The following is a 13,439-nucleotide window of genomic DNA, read 5'->3' as shown; positions in this document are numbered from 1 at the left end:
TAGTACCGAACACGGTAATAATAAACGCTAAAACTCACCCCAGTCTCCGCGGGCCGTTGGGCGATCAGCGTGGAGAAGACAGTTTTCAATTATGGGATGTCGAAATACCGGATCTATTTCCAGGTTGTATAATAGTATATACGTCCAAATCATGTTGTTTATCGAGTTATTGGCAACGGATCGCTATGTATTGTGTCGAGATCGAGGTCGGGCTGTTACTACAGAATGCAGTCAGACAATGGAAACGATACTGCCCCCAGCACTTCCTGTAGTGCATTGCAGTTACAAATGAACATTTGCGTCTCTGATTGTTTTTATACGACGCATTGACGCTAAAATTCCCCGTCAACGATTTTTTATGATCGACATCGTCGATTATGTCGACTAATCGTTGCAGCCCTACTGCTGGCTGTCTCCTATGTCTCGGAGGAAGCATCTGATAGATTTCAGGGCTCCCTAGACCGACCAGTGGGGGGAACATGCGAGCAACGACCAGGAAGGGGAGGGGGGAATTGGCATAACGACTAAATTGGGATGGGAGAAAAACACAGAAAAAGCAGAAAAAGTGGATACAAAATATATATATTTTAAGCACTCGCAAATGTCGCAGTCTAAAACTATATCCATTGAATAAAGACCTGGCGCTGAAGGGGGATCAGCGCCCCCTGCTGCTGGCGGTCAATGTGTTAACACAGAATTCTCCAATACGACCGATAGCTGGGAAAGTTCACTTTCTACATGAACAACACAAATGTACAAAATAAACGTCCTTCCTGTTTTTAGACTTTGCTCTTTTATTTTGAAACCCCCCGACCGGAAGTGTTATTGTTGTTATCACTAGTTTCCAAAGGAGAGGCGAGAAACACCGCGGCTCACATGAGCTGCTCGCACAGACACACTCTCCCTCCCCCCTCTCTCTCTCAATCTCTGAATGAAACTGGATGCATTTAGGTATCACTCCGGAATCACGTTTCAACCAAGTCACTAACGTTGCTGTCATGAGCCTACAGTGATAAAATAAATAAAATCAAAATCGCAAAAAAAAGAAAATATCGCAAATCTTTTAATTTAAAATTTTTTAATTTAAATTTTTTTAAACCAGGAAGTCCCATTGAGATACAAGATCGGAGAGGGAGGTAAGGGGTTTTAGATTGTGTGTTGTGAAGTTTAGACTTCAGAGAGGGAGAGTAAGGGGGGGGGGGCAGGTGGCGCACGGAGACTACGTTCGTCACCAACACCGGGAGGCACTGGATTCGCCTGTTCGAATCCAGCTCCCGGCGTTGCTATCAGCTTGGCTGGTCTCTCACACTGATACAATTGGCTGTATCAGGGGGTGGGAAAGCTGAAGGGTGGGTCCTGGGCGTTGTGGACAGCGACCCCTACAGTTCGGTCGGGGCGCCTGCTCAGCAAGGGTTGGAACTAAGGAGAGATAGTGTGGCCTCCCACACGCTACACTCTCCCCGGTGAGAACCTGCAAGGCCAGGTTGGCCTGCCCCAGGCTGCACATGCGTCGGAGGAAAGCATGTGACAGTCTCCGGTCTCCCGGACCAACAGTAGGGGAAAGTACGCAACAACCAGGAAGCGTGGGATGGGAGAAAAATCGGGAAAAAGGAGGGGAAGAAAGATAAAAAAAAAAAAAAAAAGGAGAGGGAGAGTAAAGTACAGAAAAAAAGGTACCGTTGGGTACCGGTATCAATTCCCAGGTAAAAAGAAACATTTTCAGGCTCGGGTGTCTCGAAAAGACCCAACGCGTAGGCCAGATGCAAGCTGCATTTTACAATAAACCTCTGTGGGGCTGCTTAACACTTTGGGTGCCGGGAAACGCCTAAACACGTCATTCCCGGCCATGCTCAAGTTGCCGAAGACGCCTTACAGCGTCTTTAATATCAATATTTCAAAAATCTGGGATCGGATTCATATGTCCCCTCCGCTGGCCTGAGATCCACCAGGAGGACCCACTGAGCTCTCTGGCGGTTCAGGAGCGCCATCTGGTGGCCGATCGGCGCAATCGCTTAACAGGAAGTGCCGTAGAGGTTGTGCTGGACGGCCGTATTACTTCCGGGCACTCGCTAATAGGTCCCGGGACTCGATCTCGACACACTACATAGCGATCGATTGCCAATAACTCGATAAACAACATGATTTGGACGTATATACCATTATACAAGCTGGAGATGGACCGGGTAAATCTACATCCCATAATGATACATTTCTACTCTACGATGATCGCCCAACGGCGCGCGGAGACTGGGGTGATTTTTAGCGTGTAAAGTTACCGTCTTCGATACTAACTGCTATTATCAACATTTGACCCACATTAGATGATTGGTATAACGCTGCCCACGGAATTATAAACGCCCCCTAGCCCATCCGGTCAACATCAGATGACGTGTAGTAACTTCTAGAAGTACGTCTAGTTGGAATTTTTTATATCGCGCTGATTGCCATAAAACTGTATTGCATCATCAATATAATGTATTTGGGGCTATAGATCACGTTCTGGAGAAAGCTGCAGAAAGAGATGAAAACATACTTATACATTAGACCATACTTTACTATGAATATGTGAATGAAAAAGTTTAACGTTGCTACCCAATGAACAATACATATAGGACTTTGAATGGGCCCTAATAATGGCAATGTAGCAATAGAATTTAAAAAGTTATAGCCCTGCAAAGAAGGGGACTTTCTCTATAGACAAATAGAGCCGGCAACCTACGGTTGATAATGAATTTAACCCATGGCAGCCAAAGTGTTAAAAAAAAATTATAATTGCAAGTTTTATCGCAATTGCAATATCTGTCAGAAAAATCACAATTAGATTATTTCCCAAAATCGTGCAGCCCTAGTCTAAACCCTATTCAAAGCACCCACTCTGTCTCTGAGTGTGTGTGTGCATGTATGTGCATTTACGTGACGTAAGCTGCAGCGAGTGTAGTTCTCTGAGAGAACGGGATAATTACAGCCATACAATCTAGCAAGAATGAAACCTATTTACAAGTCGTATTAAGTTTTGCAAATAAGGAAACATATGTAGGGGTGGACGGTATAAACGGTATGAATTTTGACTATACCTTGTGACCGGTAGACTCACTAGACTACTAGAGCAGTTACTTGACGATTCACTCTGCGTTTGCAGTGGTCGTTGCATAGTGTTTAATTGTACAGTTTTTCTCCACTTGTTCACGGACCTTGCCATAATAGTTTTGCCATTTCAATTTGGCTAAGGAGGCTGAGAGACTTGCTTTAGCACAGCAACGGGCTAACGTTAGCTGCTAAGCTAACTCACGTTAGCCACTAAGCTAACGTTAACTTCTAACGTGACTCTGCGGGCGGCACCAGGTCCATTAGTGAGGAAAGGGGGGGGGGTATATTGACGAGGCTTGAAAACAGAGGTTCAAAGATAACTTCACATTTATTTGGCTATTAATTTCTTTATATCGCTTTATCCATCGGGCTGCTACCATTTCCAGCTCTGTGTTGACAATGACATCCTGACTTGTGACATCATCACCTACGGCATCTTAGGAAGCTCAAACCTCAAACCTATTACCTCTCTCTCTCTCTCTCTCTCTCTCTCTCTCTCTCTCTCTCTCTCTCTCTCTACATTGTCAAACATGTACACTAAATTTATGTTGGAGTTGTATTGTGTTTGAGTTGTTTGAGGGAAAGAAACCTCCTGTCCTGCTTGTAGTTTTTATTTTCACTTTGTGCCGCTTGATTTGATTGTATTTCATGAAAAAAAGTGTTTTTCAGAGATGGAAGTAACTTGAGAAAAGGTTTTGCATTTTTCTATTGCAGTTTTGCACAATAAATGTTCTTAAAATACCTCTGTACTATGTGAAATATGTCCTAGTAATACAAGAGTACAGCAATAGCTGCCATACCAGTGTTTAACCCATTTTAAGATATACCGTGATTTATACCGTTATCGTCTATGCTTCAAATTATACCGTGATATACATTTTAGACCATACCGTCCAGCCCTAATATATAGAACATTTCAAAGCACTAAAAAATGCAATTTCTCTATTTTGACCTATTTCTGAAATGCGCGACACTTTGGGCATTTCTGAGGAATCCTCTCGGCTGAGACAAGGCGATTTTCACACCTTTGTTCTCCCGCACGCGGGAGCAGACAGGAGCTCCGAGTCCGACCCCAGGGCCCAGTTGTTGAAAAGGTTTAATCTGGATAAAACTCATCCGGATTTGGAAATCCTATGTTTTGCTATCCAGGATCACGTAATCCAGTTTATTTTTGTGCCGTTTTTTCAAAGCAACATCGGATTGGATTACTCTGATCCGGATACAAACTTTTCAGCATTACCAAATCCGGATAACTAGTGCTTGAAATGGGATAGGCTATCACAATGTAGGCTACTAGCTATGTAGACAGGTAGAATAGCCAGCGTGGGGTCACTTCAAGTGTTTTATTTTTTTTATTTTAACAGAAAACAACACAATAAAACAATATTTTTTTCTATTTTTGGAAACCGGCAGTCCGCTCATCTGAGACCTACAACAAATAAATAAAAATATACATTACTCACAAATACTGTACATTGTGGATATTTAGAACAAGTTTCAAATAAAGATGTATTGAATTGAATAAAAAGGCTAAATGTCCAATACTTACCAAAAATAAATAACTTCAGAGTTCTTCATCATCTGCTGTGGAGAGCCCAGCTTGTACAGCTTTTAGCAGGCGGATCTCAAGTCTAGCCTTGCTTTGCTGTAGTCAGGTAAGAGTCGGTTGTTCCTCTGCCAGACGAGTCTGTACTTCCGCCCTTTCAGTCTCTCTTTGCAGAAGTGCCTTATAATCACCATCTCCGTTTGCCAAAGGACACTTCAAGCCTCTTTTCTGAGCTCCTGTGGCAACTACTGGCTCCACCAGTGAATGAGGATCCACCTTCTTCCTCAATGATGGGGCTGAGATCCAAAATAAATGTGTCCTCTGGATCAGGAGGAACTGACTCACTTTCCTCTCCAATCACAGGCTCACCATCCCCTACAACACCTTGAATCCCATGCAGAGTTTGACTTCTCACCTCCAATAATGTCAAGTACCACACAGGTGTAATCACCTGTTTGGGTGTTTTTGGCTTCAGCATGGTCCTTTGTTGCCCTGGCCCTAAGATTCTTCCATCTAGCTTTCACTTGCTCTGTGGTCCTCTTCTGGCCAGACCCCATGGCATTCACATTCTGGGTGATTTCTACCCAAATATATTTTTTCTTTTTGTTGGTAAGTTCTCCACCCTTAGCAGAACTAAAGCTCCCTACTATTGAGTCAAAATGGCACCTAACACCCTCTAGTAGCGCAGGTTTCGGCAACAGTGAAATTAGGGCCTTTTGAGTCCATGGTCCCATCGCTTTGGTGTAGTGAACATAGTTAATTTATAGGCCTTGGTTATGATTGCCTTAATTGAACACAAGTCAAAGTCAAATGACTGATGACCATGTCAGTGTGATTAATATACAGTGATAAGTGACAGTTTATAATTTATATATTTGTGTTCAATACTGACAGCTGTTTGGGGGATTATTTTATGAGGCCAACATTTTTTGAATTTGCTGTACTGAGGCTGAATACGTAGTATGTCTACTTTATATATTTGATCATTAGCGGATGAACAAATTAAGTGAAAATCTTATGAATAAATGTATATACTGTATAATCCAAATATTGGATACACATTTTAAAGTTTCATTACATTTTGTGATTGAAATCCACCCTGAATCCACCATTCTACTGGGATCAGTTTAATCCAGATTTTTTGGATCAAAGTGATCCCAATCCTACTAAAGGTTTTTGAACAACGCATACTGAAGGTTTGATCCGGATCAAAACCAAGATTTTATTACGTAATCCAATCCGATTTCAGAATCCTTTTTTTCTTTTGAACAACCCATTTTCAAGATTTGATCAAATCTGTTATCTGAAATCCGATCGGATTACTTTTGAACAACTCGGAGAAGGTTTTAAGAGGTCCTAAAAGTGTTCTCAGTGACCATGCCACATTGCCACATACAGCATACTGAATCGGTGGTACTGGGCCGAGATTTATTTAATGTTGCACAAATAGATCAATAGTCCATATTTTTTTTTTAAACTTAATTTTTTTTGCAATTTTTTTTAAACATCAAAGACTCAATAGTCTATATTAAGTGATGATGTGTTTCTTTTTCAAATGTAGCCAAGAGTAAAGACCCTAACCCAACCCTAATCAAAACAGCAGTCAAAGTGTATATTTTCAGCACTACGTTTGTTTTGCAATAATTTTAAGTGTTATTAGCTAAATATGAGCTTATAGAAAATCTCTGTGCATTGCACTGCAAAACGGATGATTTAGACGCAAGAACAAGAAGCACTCATGAAACCATTGTAGTCCAGAGAACGAGGAGACCCACGGCTTTCCATGGATGGCTAAATCTCATAAAACTACACTACCCACTTTACACCAGCCGCCGACAAAGGAAGGAAAACAATTTTTTAGTGACCAGGGCTCTACAGTGTGACCATATTGCTCGCATATGCCCCTAGAAATATGTGTGTGCGAACTGGAAAAATCAATTACTCGCACGGTGTGCAGATTACAGCCTCAGGGCCCGTGTCGACCGGGGACGTTTTATGAGTTGTCAGCTCCTTTCTGTCATTCATTTATATGCTACAGACGCGACAGGCACGTTCCTTTTCCCAGCGCAGCGCCTCGCGTTTTAGCGCTCTCGGCGGCAGCGTTTTTGGGCGGAGAGCTCCCAGCGCATAAAGTTGAAACTAGTTCAACTTTTGGAGAGGAGCGCCGCTCATCAAGGTAACTCTTTTCGACCGATCAATCAACATCGAGCAAGTGGCTAAGCCGCGACAGTCGCGAGACTCAGGAAAACGCTCTGATTTTATTTTTTTAGCTTTTCAAAGCGGTCCGCCTTGAAAAAAATGTCCGCTATGGACACAAGCCCTCAGTCGTGCTTTTTTTCTCTCCGCTGATAATCGTTCAAAAACTACAAGTCCCACATTGCACTCAAGCCAACGGTCCAATCACAGTAGAGTGACGTGACTGGTTTCAAGGAGGAAAAAGGAAATGACCAATCGGAAGCTCATTTGCCTTTTTACTTCCTGAAAGTCCGCCATTGCGATATGCGAGGGTTTTCCGAGACAGTAACTTATTCTAGTCTTACCAATAGCAATAGATTTTAGAACACCTAGATTTATCGATAGCAATAGTAATATAACGTTAATGCAACAAAACGAATGCCTTACTTTGTTAATCATAACGTTGATGCAGTAGCGTATGTCGTTGTGTTGGCTGTAACGGACACGAGAATAACATAACACTGTGTACACATTAAAATTACGATAATCGATTCTAACATTTTCAAATCGATGCAGTTGAATTTCCCCCTTGGGATCGATGCATTGCGATGCATTGTTACACCCCTACACCAAAGTCACTGGCCCACTGTACGTGTGTGTATCTGTGTGTGTGCTAACTTGGCTAGCATTATAAACAGCAGAGGTGGGCAATAGGGTCCAGCTGCAGCGCCGGAGTGCAAGCGGTGTGATGTAATTGACAGAATCTACTAGGGCTGGGCGATATAACGATAACGATAAATATCGCGATATATTTTAATAATCGATATCGAATATCGAAATTAAAAAAAAAATCGAAAAATCGTTTTTTTTTTTTTTTTTTTTATACCTGCAACAGGGCAGTTTTAAAACCAGAGACAGTGGACAGACTTGTCTTTCTTGCCTGCAACTTAAAGTAATGGCTTTGCTTGTCCAAATGACAATACTGACCTAATTCAGATTTCTTTTTCTCTTGTCCATTTATTTTGTTTGCTTTCTAATTTAAAATACATTTTGAAACCGTCTGTACACAGTAGGCTATGTGTGCTAGCAGAACTAGACTCCAGTCACGAGTCACAGTGCACATGTGCGGTGGTTTGTCCACCAAAAAAGCGCCAAAAGATCGAAAATAAACGAGCAGAGCCAGAACTGTTCAACTCCTCTGGAGCCACAGCCAGCAGAGAAGCTGGTTTACTTTAGCTTTTAAACCAGCTGCAGCCTGAGAACTGGAGTGTGAGGGGATGTAACACTAAAGATGGCGGCAATGACAAAGAATTGCTGCAAAATAAACATACATCTGTTGTTAAAAAAAAACAAAAAAAAACGATTTTTTTTTTATTTTTATTTTTTTTATATACTTATAACAATTCGTATATATTTTCCATATCGCCCAGCCCTAGAATCTACTGTCAATCAATGGTCTACCTGACACGCAAACTCATAAACAATGTTTCTGTACTGGAGGTGTACAGTATTTCAATAGGCAACCCTGAAAGGATTCTTTTTCTAGAAGAGCAACACTAGCCAAAACATAGGCATTGTATGCATAAAAGGGGCTAAAGTTAAGTGACTGTTACTTTTGTAGCAGTAGTTTGATTTGATAGTTTATTTGATAGGGACAGCACATGTTAATGAACATCAAGTACAAAATACAAAATGTAAACATGCAGGGTTGTAGCAAGAGCTAATTTACACCAGGAGACCGCAAAACTCTTTCAATAAATAAATAGCCTGCTTAGGGTAAAAGCATTGTGACAATCAATGATAAAAAAACAACAATAAAAACAAGAAACAAGTTGCATAAACTAAATCGGATAAAAAATTATCACAGTTCTGGTTTGCCTTAAGATGCAGTTTAAGATTGGTCTTGAACATGGAGTATGTGGGGCACTCTCTATCTCTAATCACAACTGGTAGGCTATTCCAGTAGTAGTTGCCACCTTTAACAGAGAACACAGTTTTAGCAAAGGTAGTATACCGAAAAGGCACCTTACAGTCCCCTCTACTGATGGCCCTGGTGGTAATGCCAGTGTCTCCTTTTTGTTCAATGTCACTGCCTTTTTTATTAGGCCTAGTTGTTGGCTACAACTTTGCCACAGTAGGCATTAATCACTTAATAGTTCAAATGTCTGTCCCATTCCCGTTTGCACGCGCAGATACACACACACGCACACAGTGGGCCAGTGACTTTGGTGGTATGTGCTATTGCACAGATGTGTGTCCCGTTCCCGTTTGCACATGCACGCACAGTACAAATATACATTTATAAAAAAATAAAAATAAAAAATAAACTCTGTTACTTGAAATATTTTCACTGTGCTCCTAAATGTCTTTGTGTGCTCCTACATTTCTTCATTTAGGAGCACATGTGCTCCTTGGGAAAAAGGTTAGCCTAGAGCCCTGTTGACTGGAATATCATGTTTATATCTCACGGGTTGAACAAACATCAAGTGATTGCCATAAAATACAACGCATATTGTTTCTTTACCTTTCTGTGAACGTCTGAGAAAAAAGCGCGACTCAATCTGGTAATTCTTACCCAACCATTTTCCGAAAGTAACGTATTTACAGTAGATTTCATTTGCGGTCTTTGCTACCCTCTACTGGGCGCTTGGTGGTACTACATCCATATTTAACACTGGTATTCAATAGAGGAGATGTAGGCATCTTTTTTTATTTTTATTTTTTACCTTTTTCTCCTATTTTTCTCTGTTTTCTCCCCGTCCCAATTAATCGTTGTGCCAATTCCCCCCCTCCCCTACCTGGTTGTTGTACGCATGTTCTCCCACGAGTCGGTACAAGGGTGTCCTGATGTCGAACGCACGCTTCCTCCGAGACGTGCGCCGTCAAGCCAGTGACGCTTTTTTCACTTGGCAGCGAGGACTCTCATTGGTGAAGTGTAACGCGTGGGAGGGCATGCTATCTCCACCAAGTCCTGCCCCGCTTAGCAAGTGCAGAGACCTGACCTGACCTCTGTCCACAACGCCAGATTCCCACCCGCCAGCTTCCCCACCCCCTAATACTGCCAATTGTATTAGTATGAACGGCCAGCCAAGCTGCTAGAAACGCCGAGAGCTGGGCTCGAACTCAGCATCTCCTGCGTTGGTGACGAGCGCAATCTCCGCTACGCCACCTGACCGCCTGATCTAGGTATTTTTTTAGTGAAATTTTGGTATACTTTTAAAACTTTTATGAGTGATTAACGTGGGCACTGATATGCAAAAATGAACTAAATGGGTTTCTATATAAAAAGACGGCTGATCAAACAGCGGGATATCTGTAATTAGGTTATAAACTTGTCAGGCTAAAAAGTATTTTTATTACCATATTCATAACCTACAGAATAAATAAATAGTTGCATGCAATAAGTAGCCTGTACTAATGCCAAAGATTACGACAATGTAATTATTTTTCCTGAATGTTTTTTGTTTGTTTTATAATTGTTACTGCAGATGAAATTAAATGGGTCAATTGTGTTTCTTTACTCCTTAGAATATAGCATATGGAATTGCCTTTGTGAAGTTCCACTCACCACCAGACAAAAATGATCCACCAGCAACATCACCGCCGGTAAGAAGAGCTCAGTCTTGTCCTTTGACCTCTTCTGCACAAAGTCTATTCATTTAATTTCTAACCTTTATTTAAACTCGAAAGGCAACTGAGGTTTCCCTCATTTACAGTCACATTGAGTACATGACCTGCGCATGTGTCCTACAAAACGTCCCAAAAAATTTCCCTGACCACAATTTGCCTCATATAAGCCCACGACAGCAGTAGAGCACCTGAATGCTTTGAACATTCAAAGTTATCAACCTCAATAAGACATAGCATTATATCGATTTTAGTTACGGTAGGCAAAACATTTACTTACAGAACTGTTGTCACGGTAGGGAGACGAGGAAGTGCAGAATCGTCATAGTATTGACAAGTTTCCCAGGTTGCTTGGCTCTATTGAAAATTAAAGGACTTCCGGTGACTGGTGGTGTGTGTGTGTGTGTTACTTTTTTTTTTTTTTTTTTTTTTTTTTTTTAATATATATATCTTTCTTCCCCTCCTTTTTCCAGATTTTTTTTTTCTCCCATCCCACCCTTCCTGGTTGTTGCGTACTTTCCCCTACTGTTGGTCCGGGAGACCGGAGACTGTCGCATGCTTTCCTCCGACGCATGTGCAGCCTGGGGCAGGCCAACCTGGCCGCGCAGGTTCTCACCGGGGAGAGTGTAGCGTGTGGGAGGCCACACTATCTCTCCTCAGTTCCAACTCTCTCTGAGCAGGCGCCCCGACCGAACTGTAGGGGTCGCTGTCCACAACGCCCAGGACCCACCCTTCAGCTTTCCCACTAGTGGTCTGCAAGGGCCTTGAAATAAAGCCTGAGCCCTGCCCGAGCCGTTGAACTTCAGGCCCTGCCCGAAAATAAGCCCGACTGTAAATAATATTTTAAGCCCTAGCCCGCGTGAAAACCAGAAAATTATTATTATTATTATTATTATTATTATTATTATTATTATTATTATTATTATTAAAATATAAAAAAATTTGTATTTGTTTTAAATATTCGAAACACGGTTTTATATGAACGTAATAAATAAACAAAACTAAGAAGCATTTACATAGCCTGTTTCGCAATGCCGTCTCTCCCAGTGCTCGCTTATATAGACTGACTCACACTGTCACACATCAGCCTCGTAAAACGTATTGAAGGCTATAGAATATTCTTTGACACACGCACACACACACACACGACACACAATAGCCTACTCAGTCAAACAAACAAACAGAAAACAGAAATCAGATTTCGAGCAGAGCAACGTAATGAAAATCACAACAAAACAAGTAGCAGTCGCGACCCAGCAAATAGTAAACATCACTCACCAGACGTCAGCAACGCGTTGAACACCGTTAACAAAACCGGCTACATACATCCCAAGAACAAATTAAAACGTTCGCCAACTGGCTATATTCCAACACAACCAATCGAGTTGAACTTGTCCCCTGAGTTCTCTCTGCGCGCTGCAGTAATTACATCCAAATGTTTCTCTGGCGCAAAAGAGAAAGCGAATCTTAAAACGAAGGTTATCATATAACCCTAGTTATATAAAAAAAATAAAAAAAAACGAAATAAAAAAAAAAAAAAAACGGCGGTGCCCGGCCGAGCCCGAATTATTTATTTAAAAAAAAGCCCTACCCAGCCCGAACCCGCCGGGCCGGGCCCCGTCGGGCCTGGGCAAGGTTGCAGTGCACTATTTCCCACCCCCTGATACAGCCAATTGTATCAGTGTGAGAGGCCAGCCAAGCTGATAGCTGAGAGGCCAGCCAAGCTGATAGCGTGTGTGTGTTACTTAACTTCTTTGTTACCGTAATTCCTCTAATAGTAACCGGGTCTCAAATACAAGCCGGGTCTCTGAACCAAGCTTGAGATTTAAACACTTTCAGTGGTTGGTTTCTGAAATCATCTACAAATTCTGTCGGTCTCCCAAAGATCTCTGACTCATCTTCCTCCTCAGAACTAATCTTCTTCTTCTCTCTCGCCCACTCCTGACAGAGGCTGACCAAGCTGGGTCAGTTCAGGGTGAAGGAGGAGTCGCCGGCACTACAGCCTGGCGCTCTCTTCTTCAATCGCGAGGCCCCAGCCAAGCCCAGCCCTGCACCCAAGGGTACGTCCACTTCATGTGTAACAGGTGCTCATGTCAATGCAGAGGCCTTACATCGAACGGCTTTGAGAAAATGCCTCATTTCTGTGCAGTGGTACAGTTGGTAAAACATCTTATTACTGTTCTACCGTGACTTGTTTATAAGATCCAATAATAAGACCCTATATTACGTTTTTGTTGCATTCTAAACATTCTTTGAAAGGCCTCTTGTTATTCCGGCAGACGATTATAGGATGGAGGTATTGTTGAATGCTAACTGGCACTGTATAGGGAGGTGTAGTCTGACGTCACTGGTTGTTCCACCCGTATAGGGATTCATCATTGGGAAAATGGATTATCGGCTATTGTAACAATTCTGCCGCATGAACATTGGCAAACTTTCCATTTTTGCACAAAATGAGTTCCCTTCTACCACTAACATTATTGTTTAACACATCCTGCGCCAAAAACTAGTTTACTCATTATTGCCCGCCAATCTAATAACGCCAACAACGAGTTTACTCGTTTTTATGATCGTTATTTCCTTTATTCGCTATTGGCATTCATAATTCATCCAGGAAGGCTCCGGGAGCCAGCTGGACTATGTCTGATATTGCAACGCCTCAATACCGCCGCCTGGTAAATTTCGGGCGAGTTGCACTCTACTCTAAACCGGATGTGGCTCTCTGTGCATCAGGGAAAAACTTCCGGCAGAGCTATCTTGTTACGTGGATCCAGACAAACACCTCGAGTGCATTGGATCGCTTTCGAAACGCAAGAATCAATATGCTTTCGGCGTTTATTGCGTCGTACAAACGGAAAATGGATCTAGCAGATCGAAATCAAATAATTGGAATATTTTTTCTCAAGACTCATCGGCCACAGGTAAGAGGATTCTAACGTTAATTCCAGCTCGATTGTGCATTTATTTCATTGCAATCCATCTGATCAACATATGATATCGTACT

The 13,439-nt window shown here is 42.1% G+C and overlaps 1 protein-coding gene across 1 annotated transcript in view; it reads left to right on the top strand.

Annotated features, from left to right (window-relative positions):
• The window catches only part of LOC311246154 (DNA repair protein XRCC1-like), a 118,684-nt gene that overhangs the window by 12,338 nt on the left and 92,907 nt on the right, over positions 1 to 13,439 (top strand). Inside the window, exons 5-6 of the mRNA XM_084336265.1 lie at positions 10,337 to 10,414; positions 12,384 to 12,495. Coding sequence (XP_084192391.1) covers positions 10,337 to 10,414; positions 12,384 to 12,495 — 190 coding nt within the window. The remainder of the gene's footprint in view (positions 1 to 10,336; positions 10,415 to 12,383; positions 12,496 to 13,439) is intronic.

The sequence above is a fragment of the Notolepis coatsorum genome (genome assembly GCF_963971535.1).
Source record: "Notolepis coatsorum genome assembly, chromosome: 19".
Classification (NCBI taxonomy): Eukaryota; Metazoa; Chordata; class Actinopteri; order Aulopiformes; family Paralepididae; genus Notolepis; species Notolepis coatsorum.
Note: the sequence above shows the minus strand (reverse complement) of the source record. Positions and strands in the feature narration are given on the sequence as shown.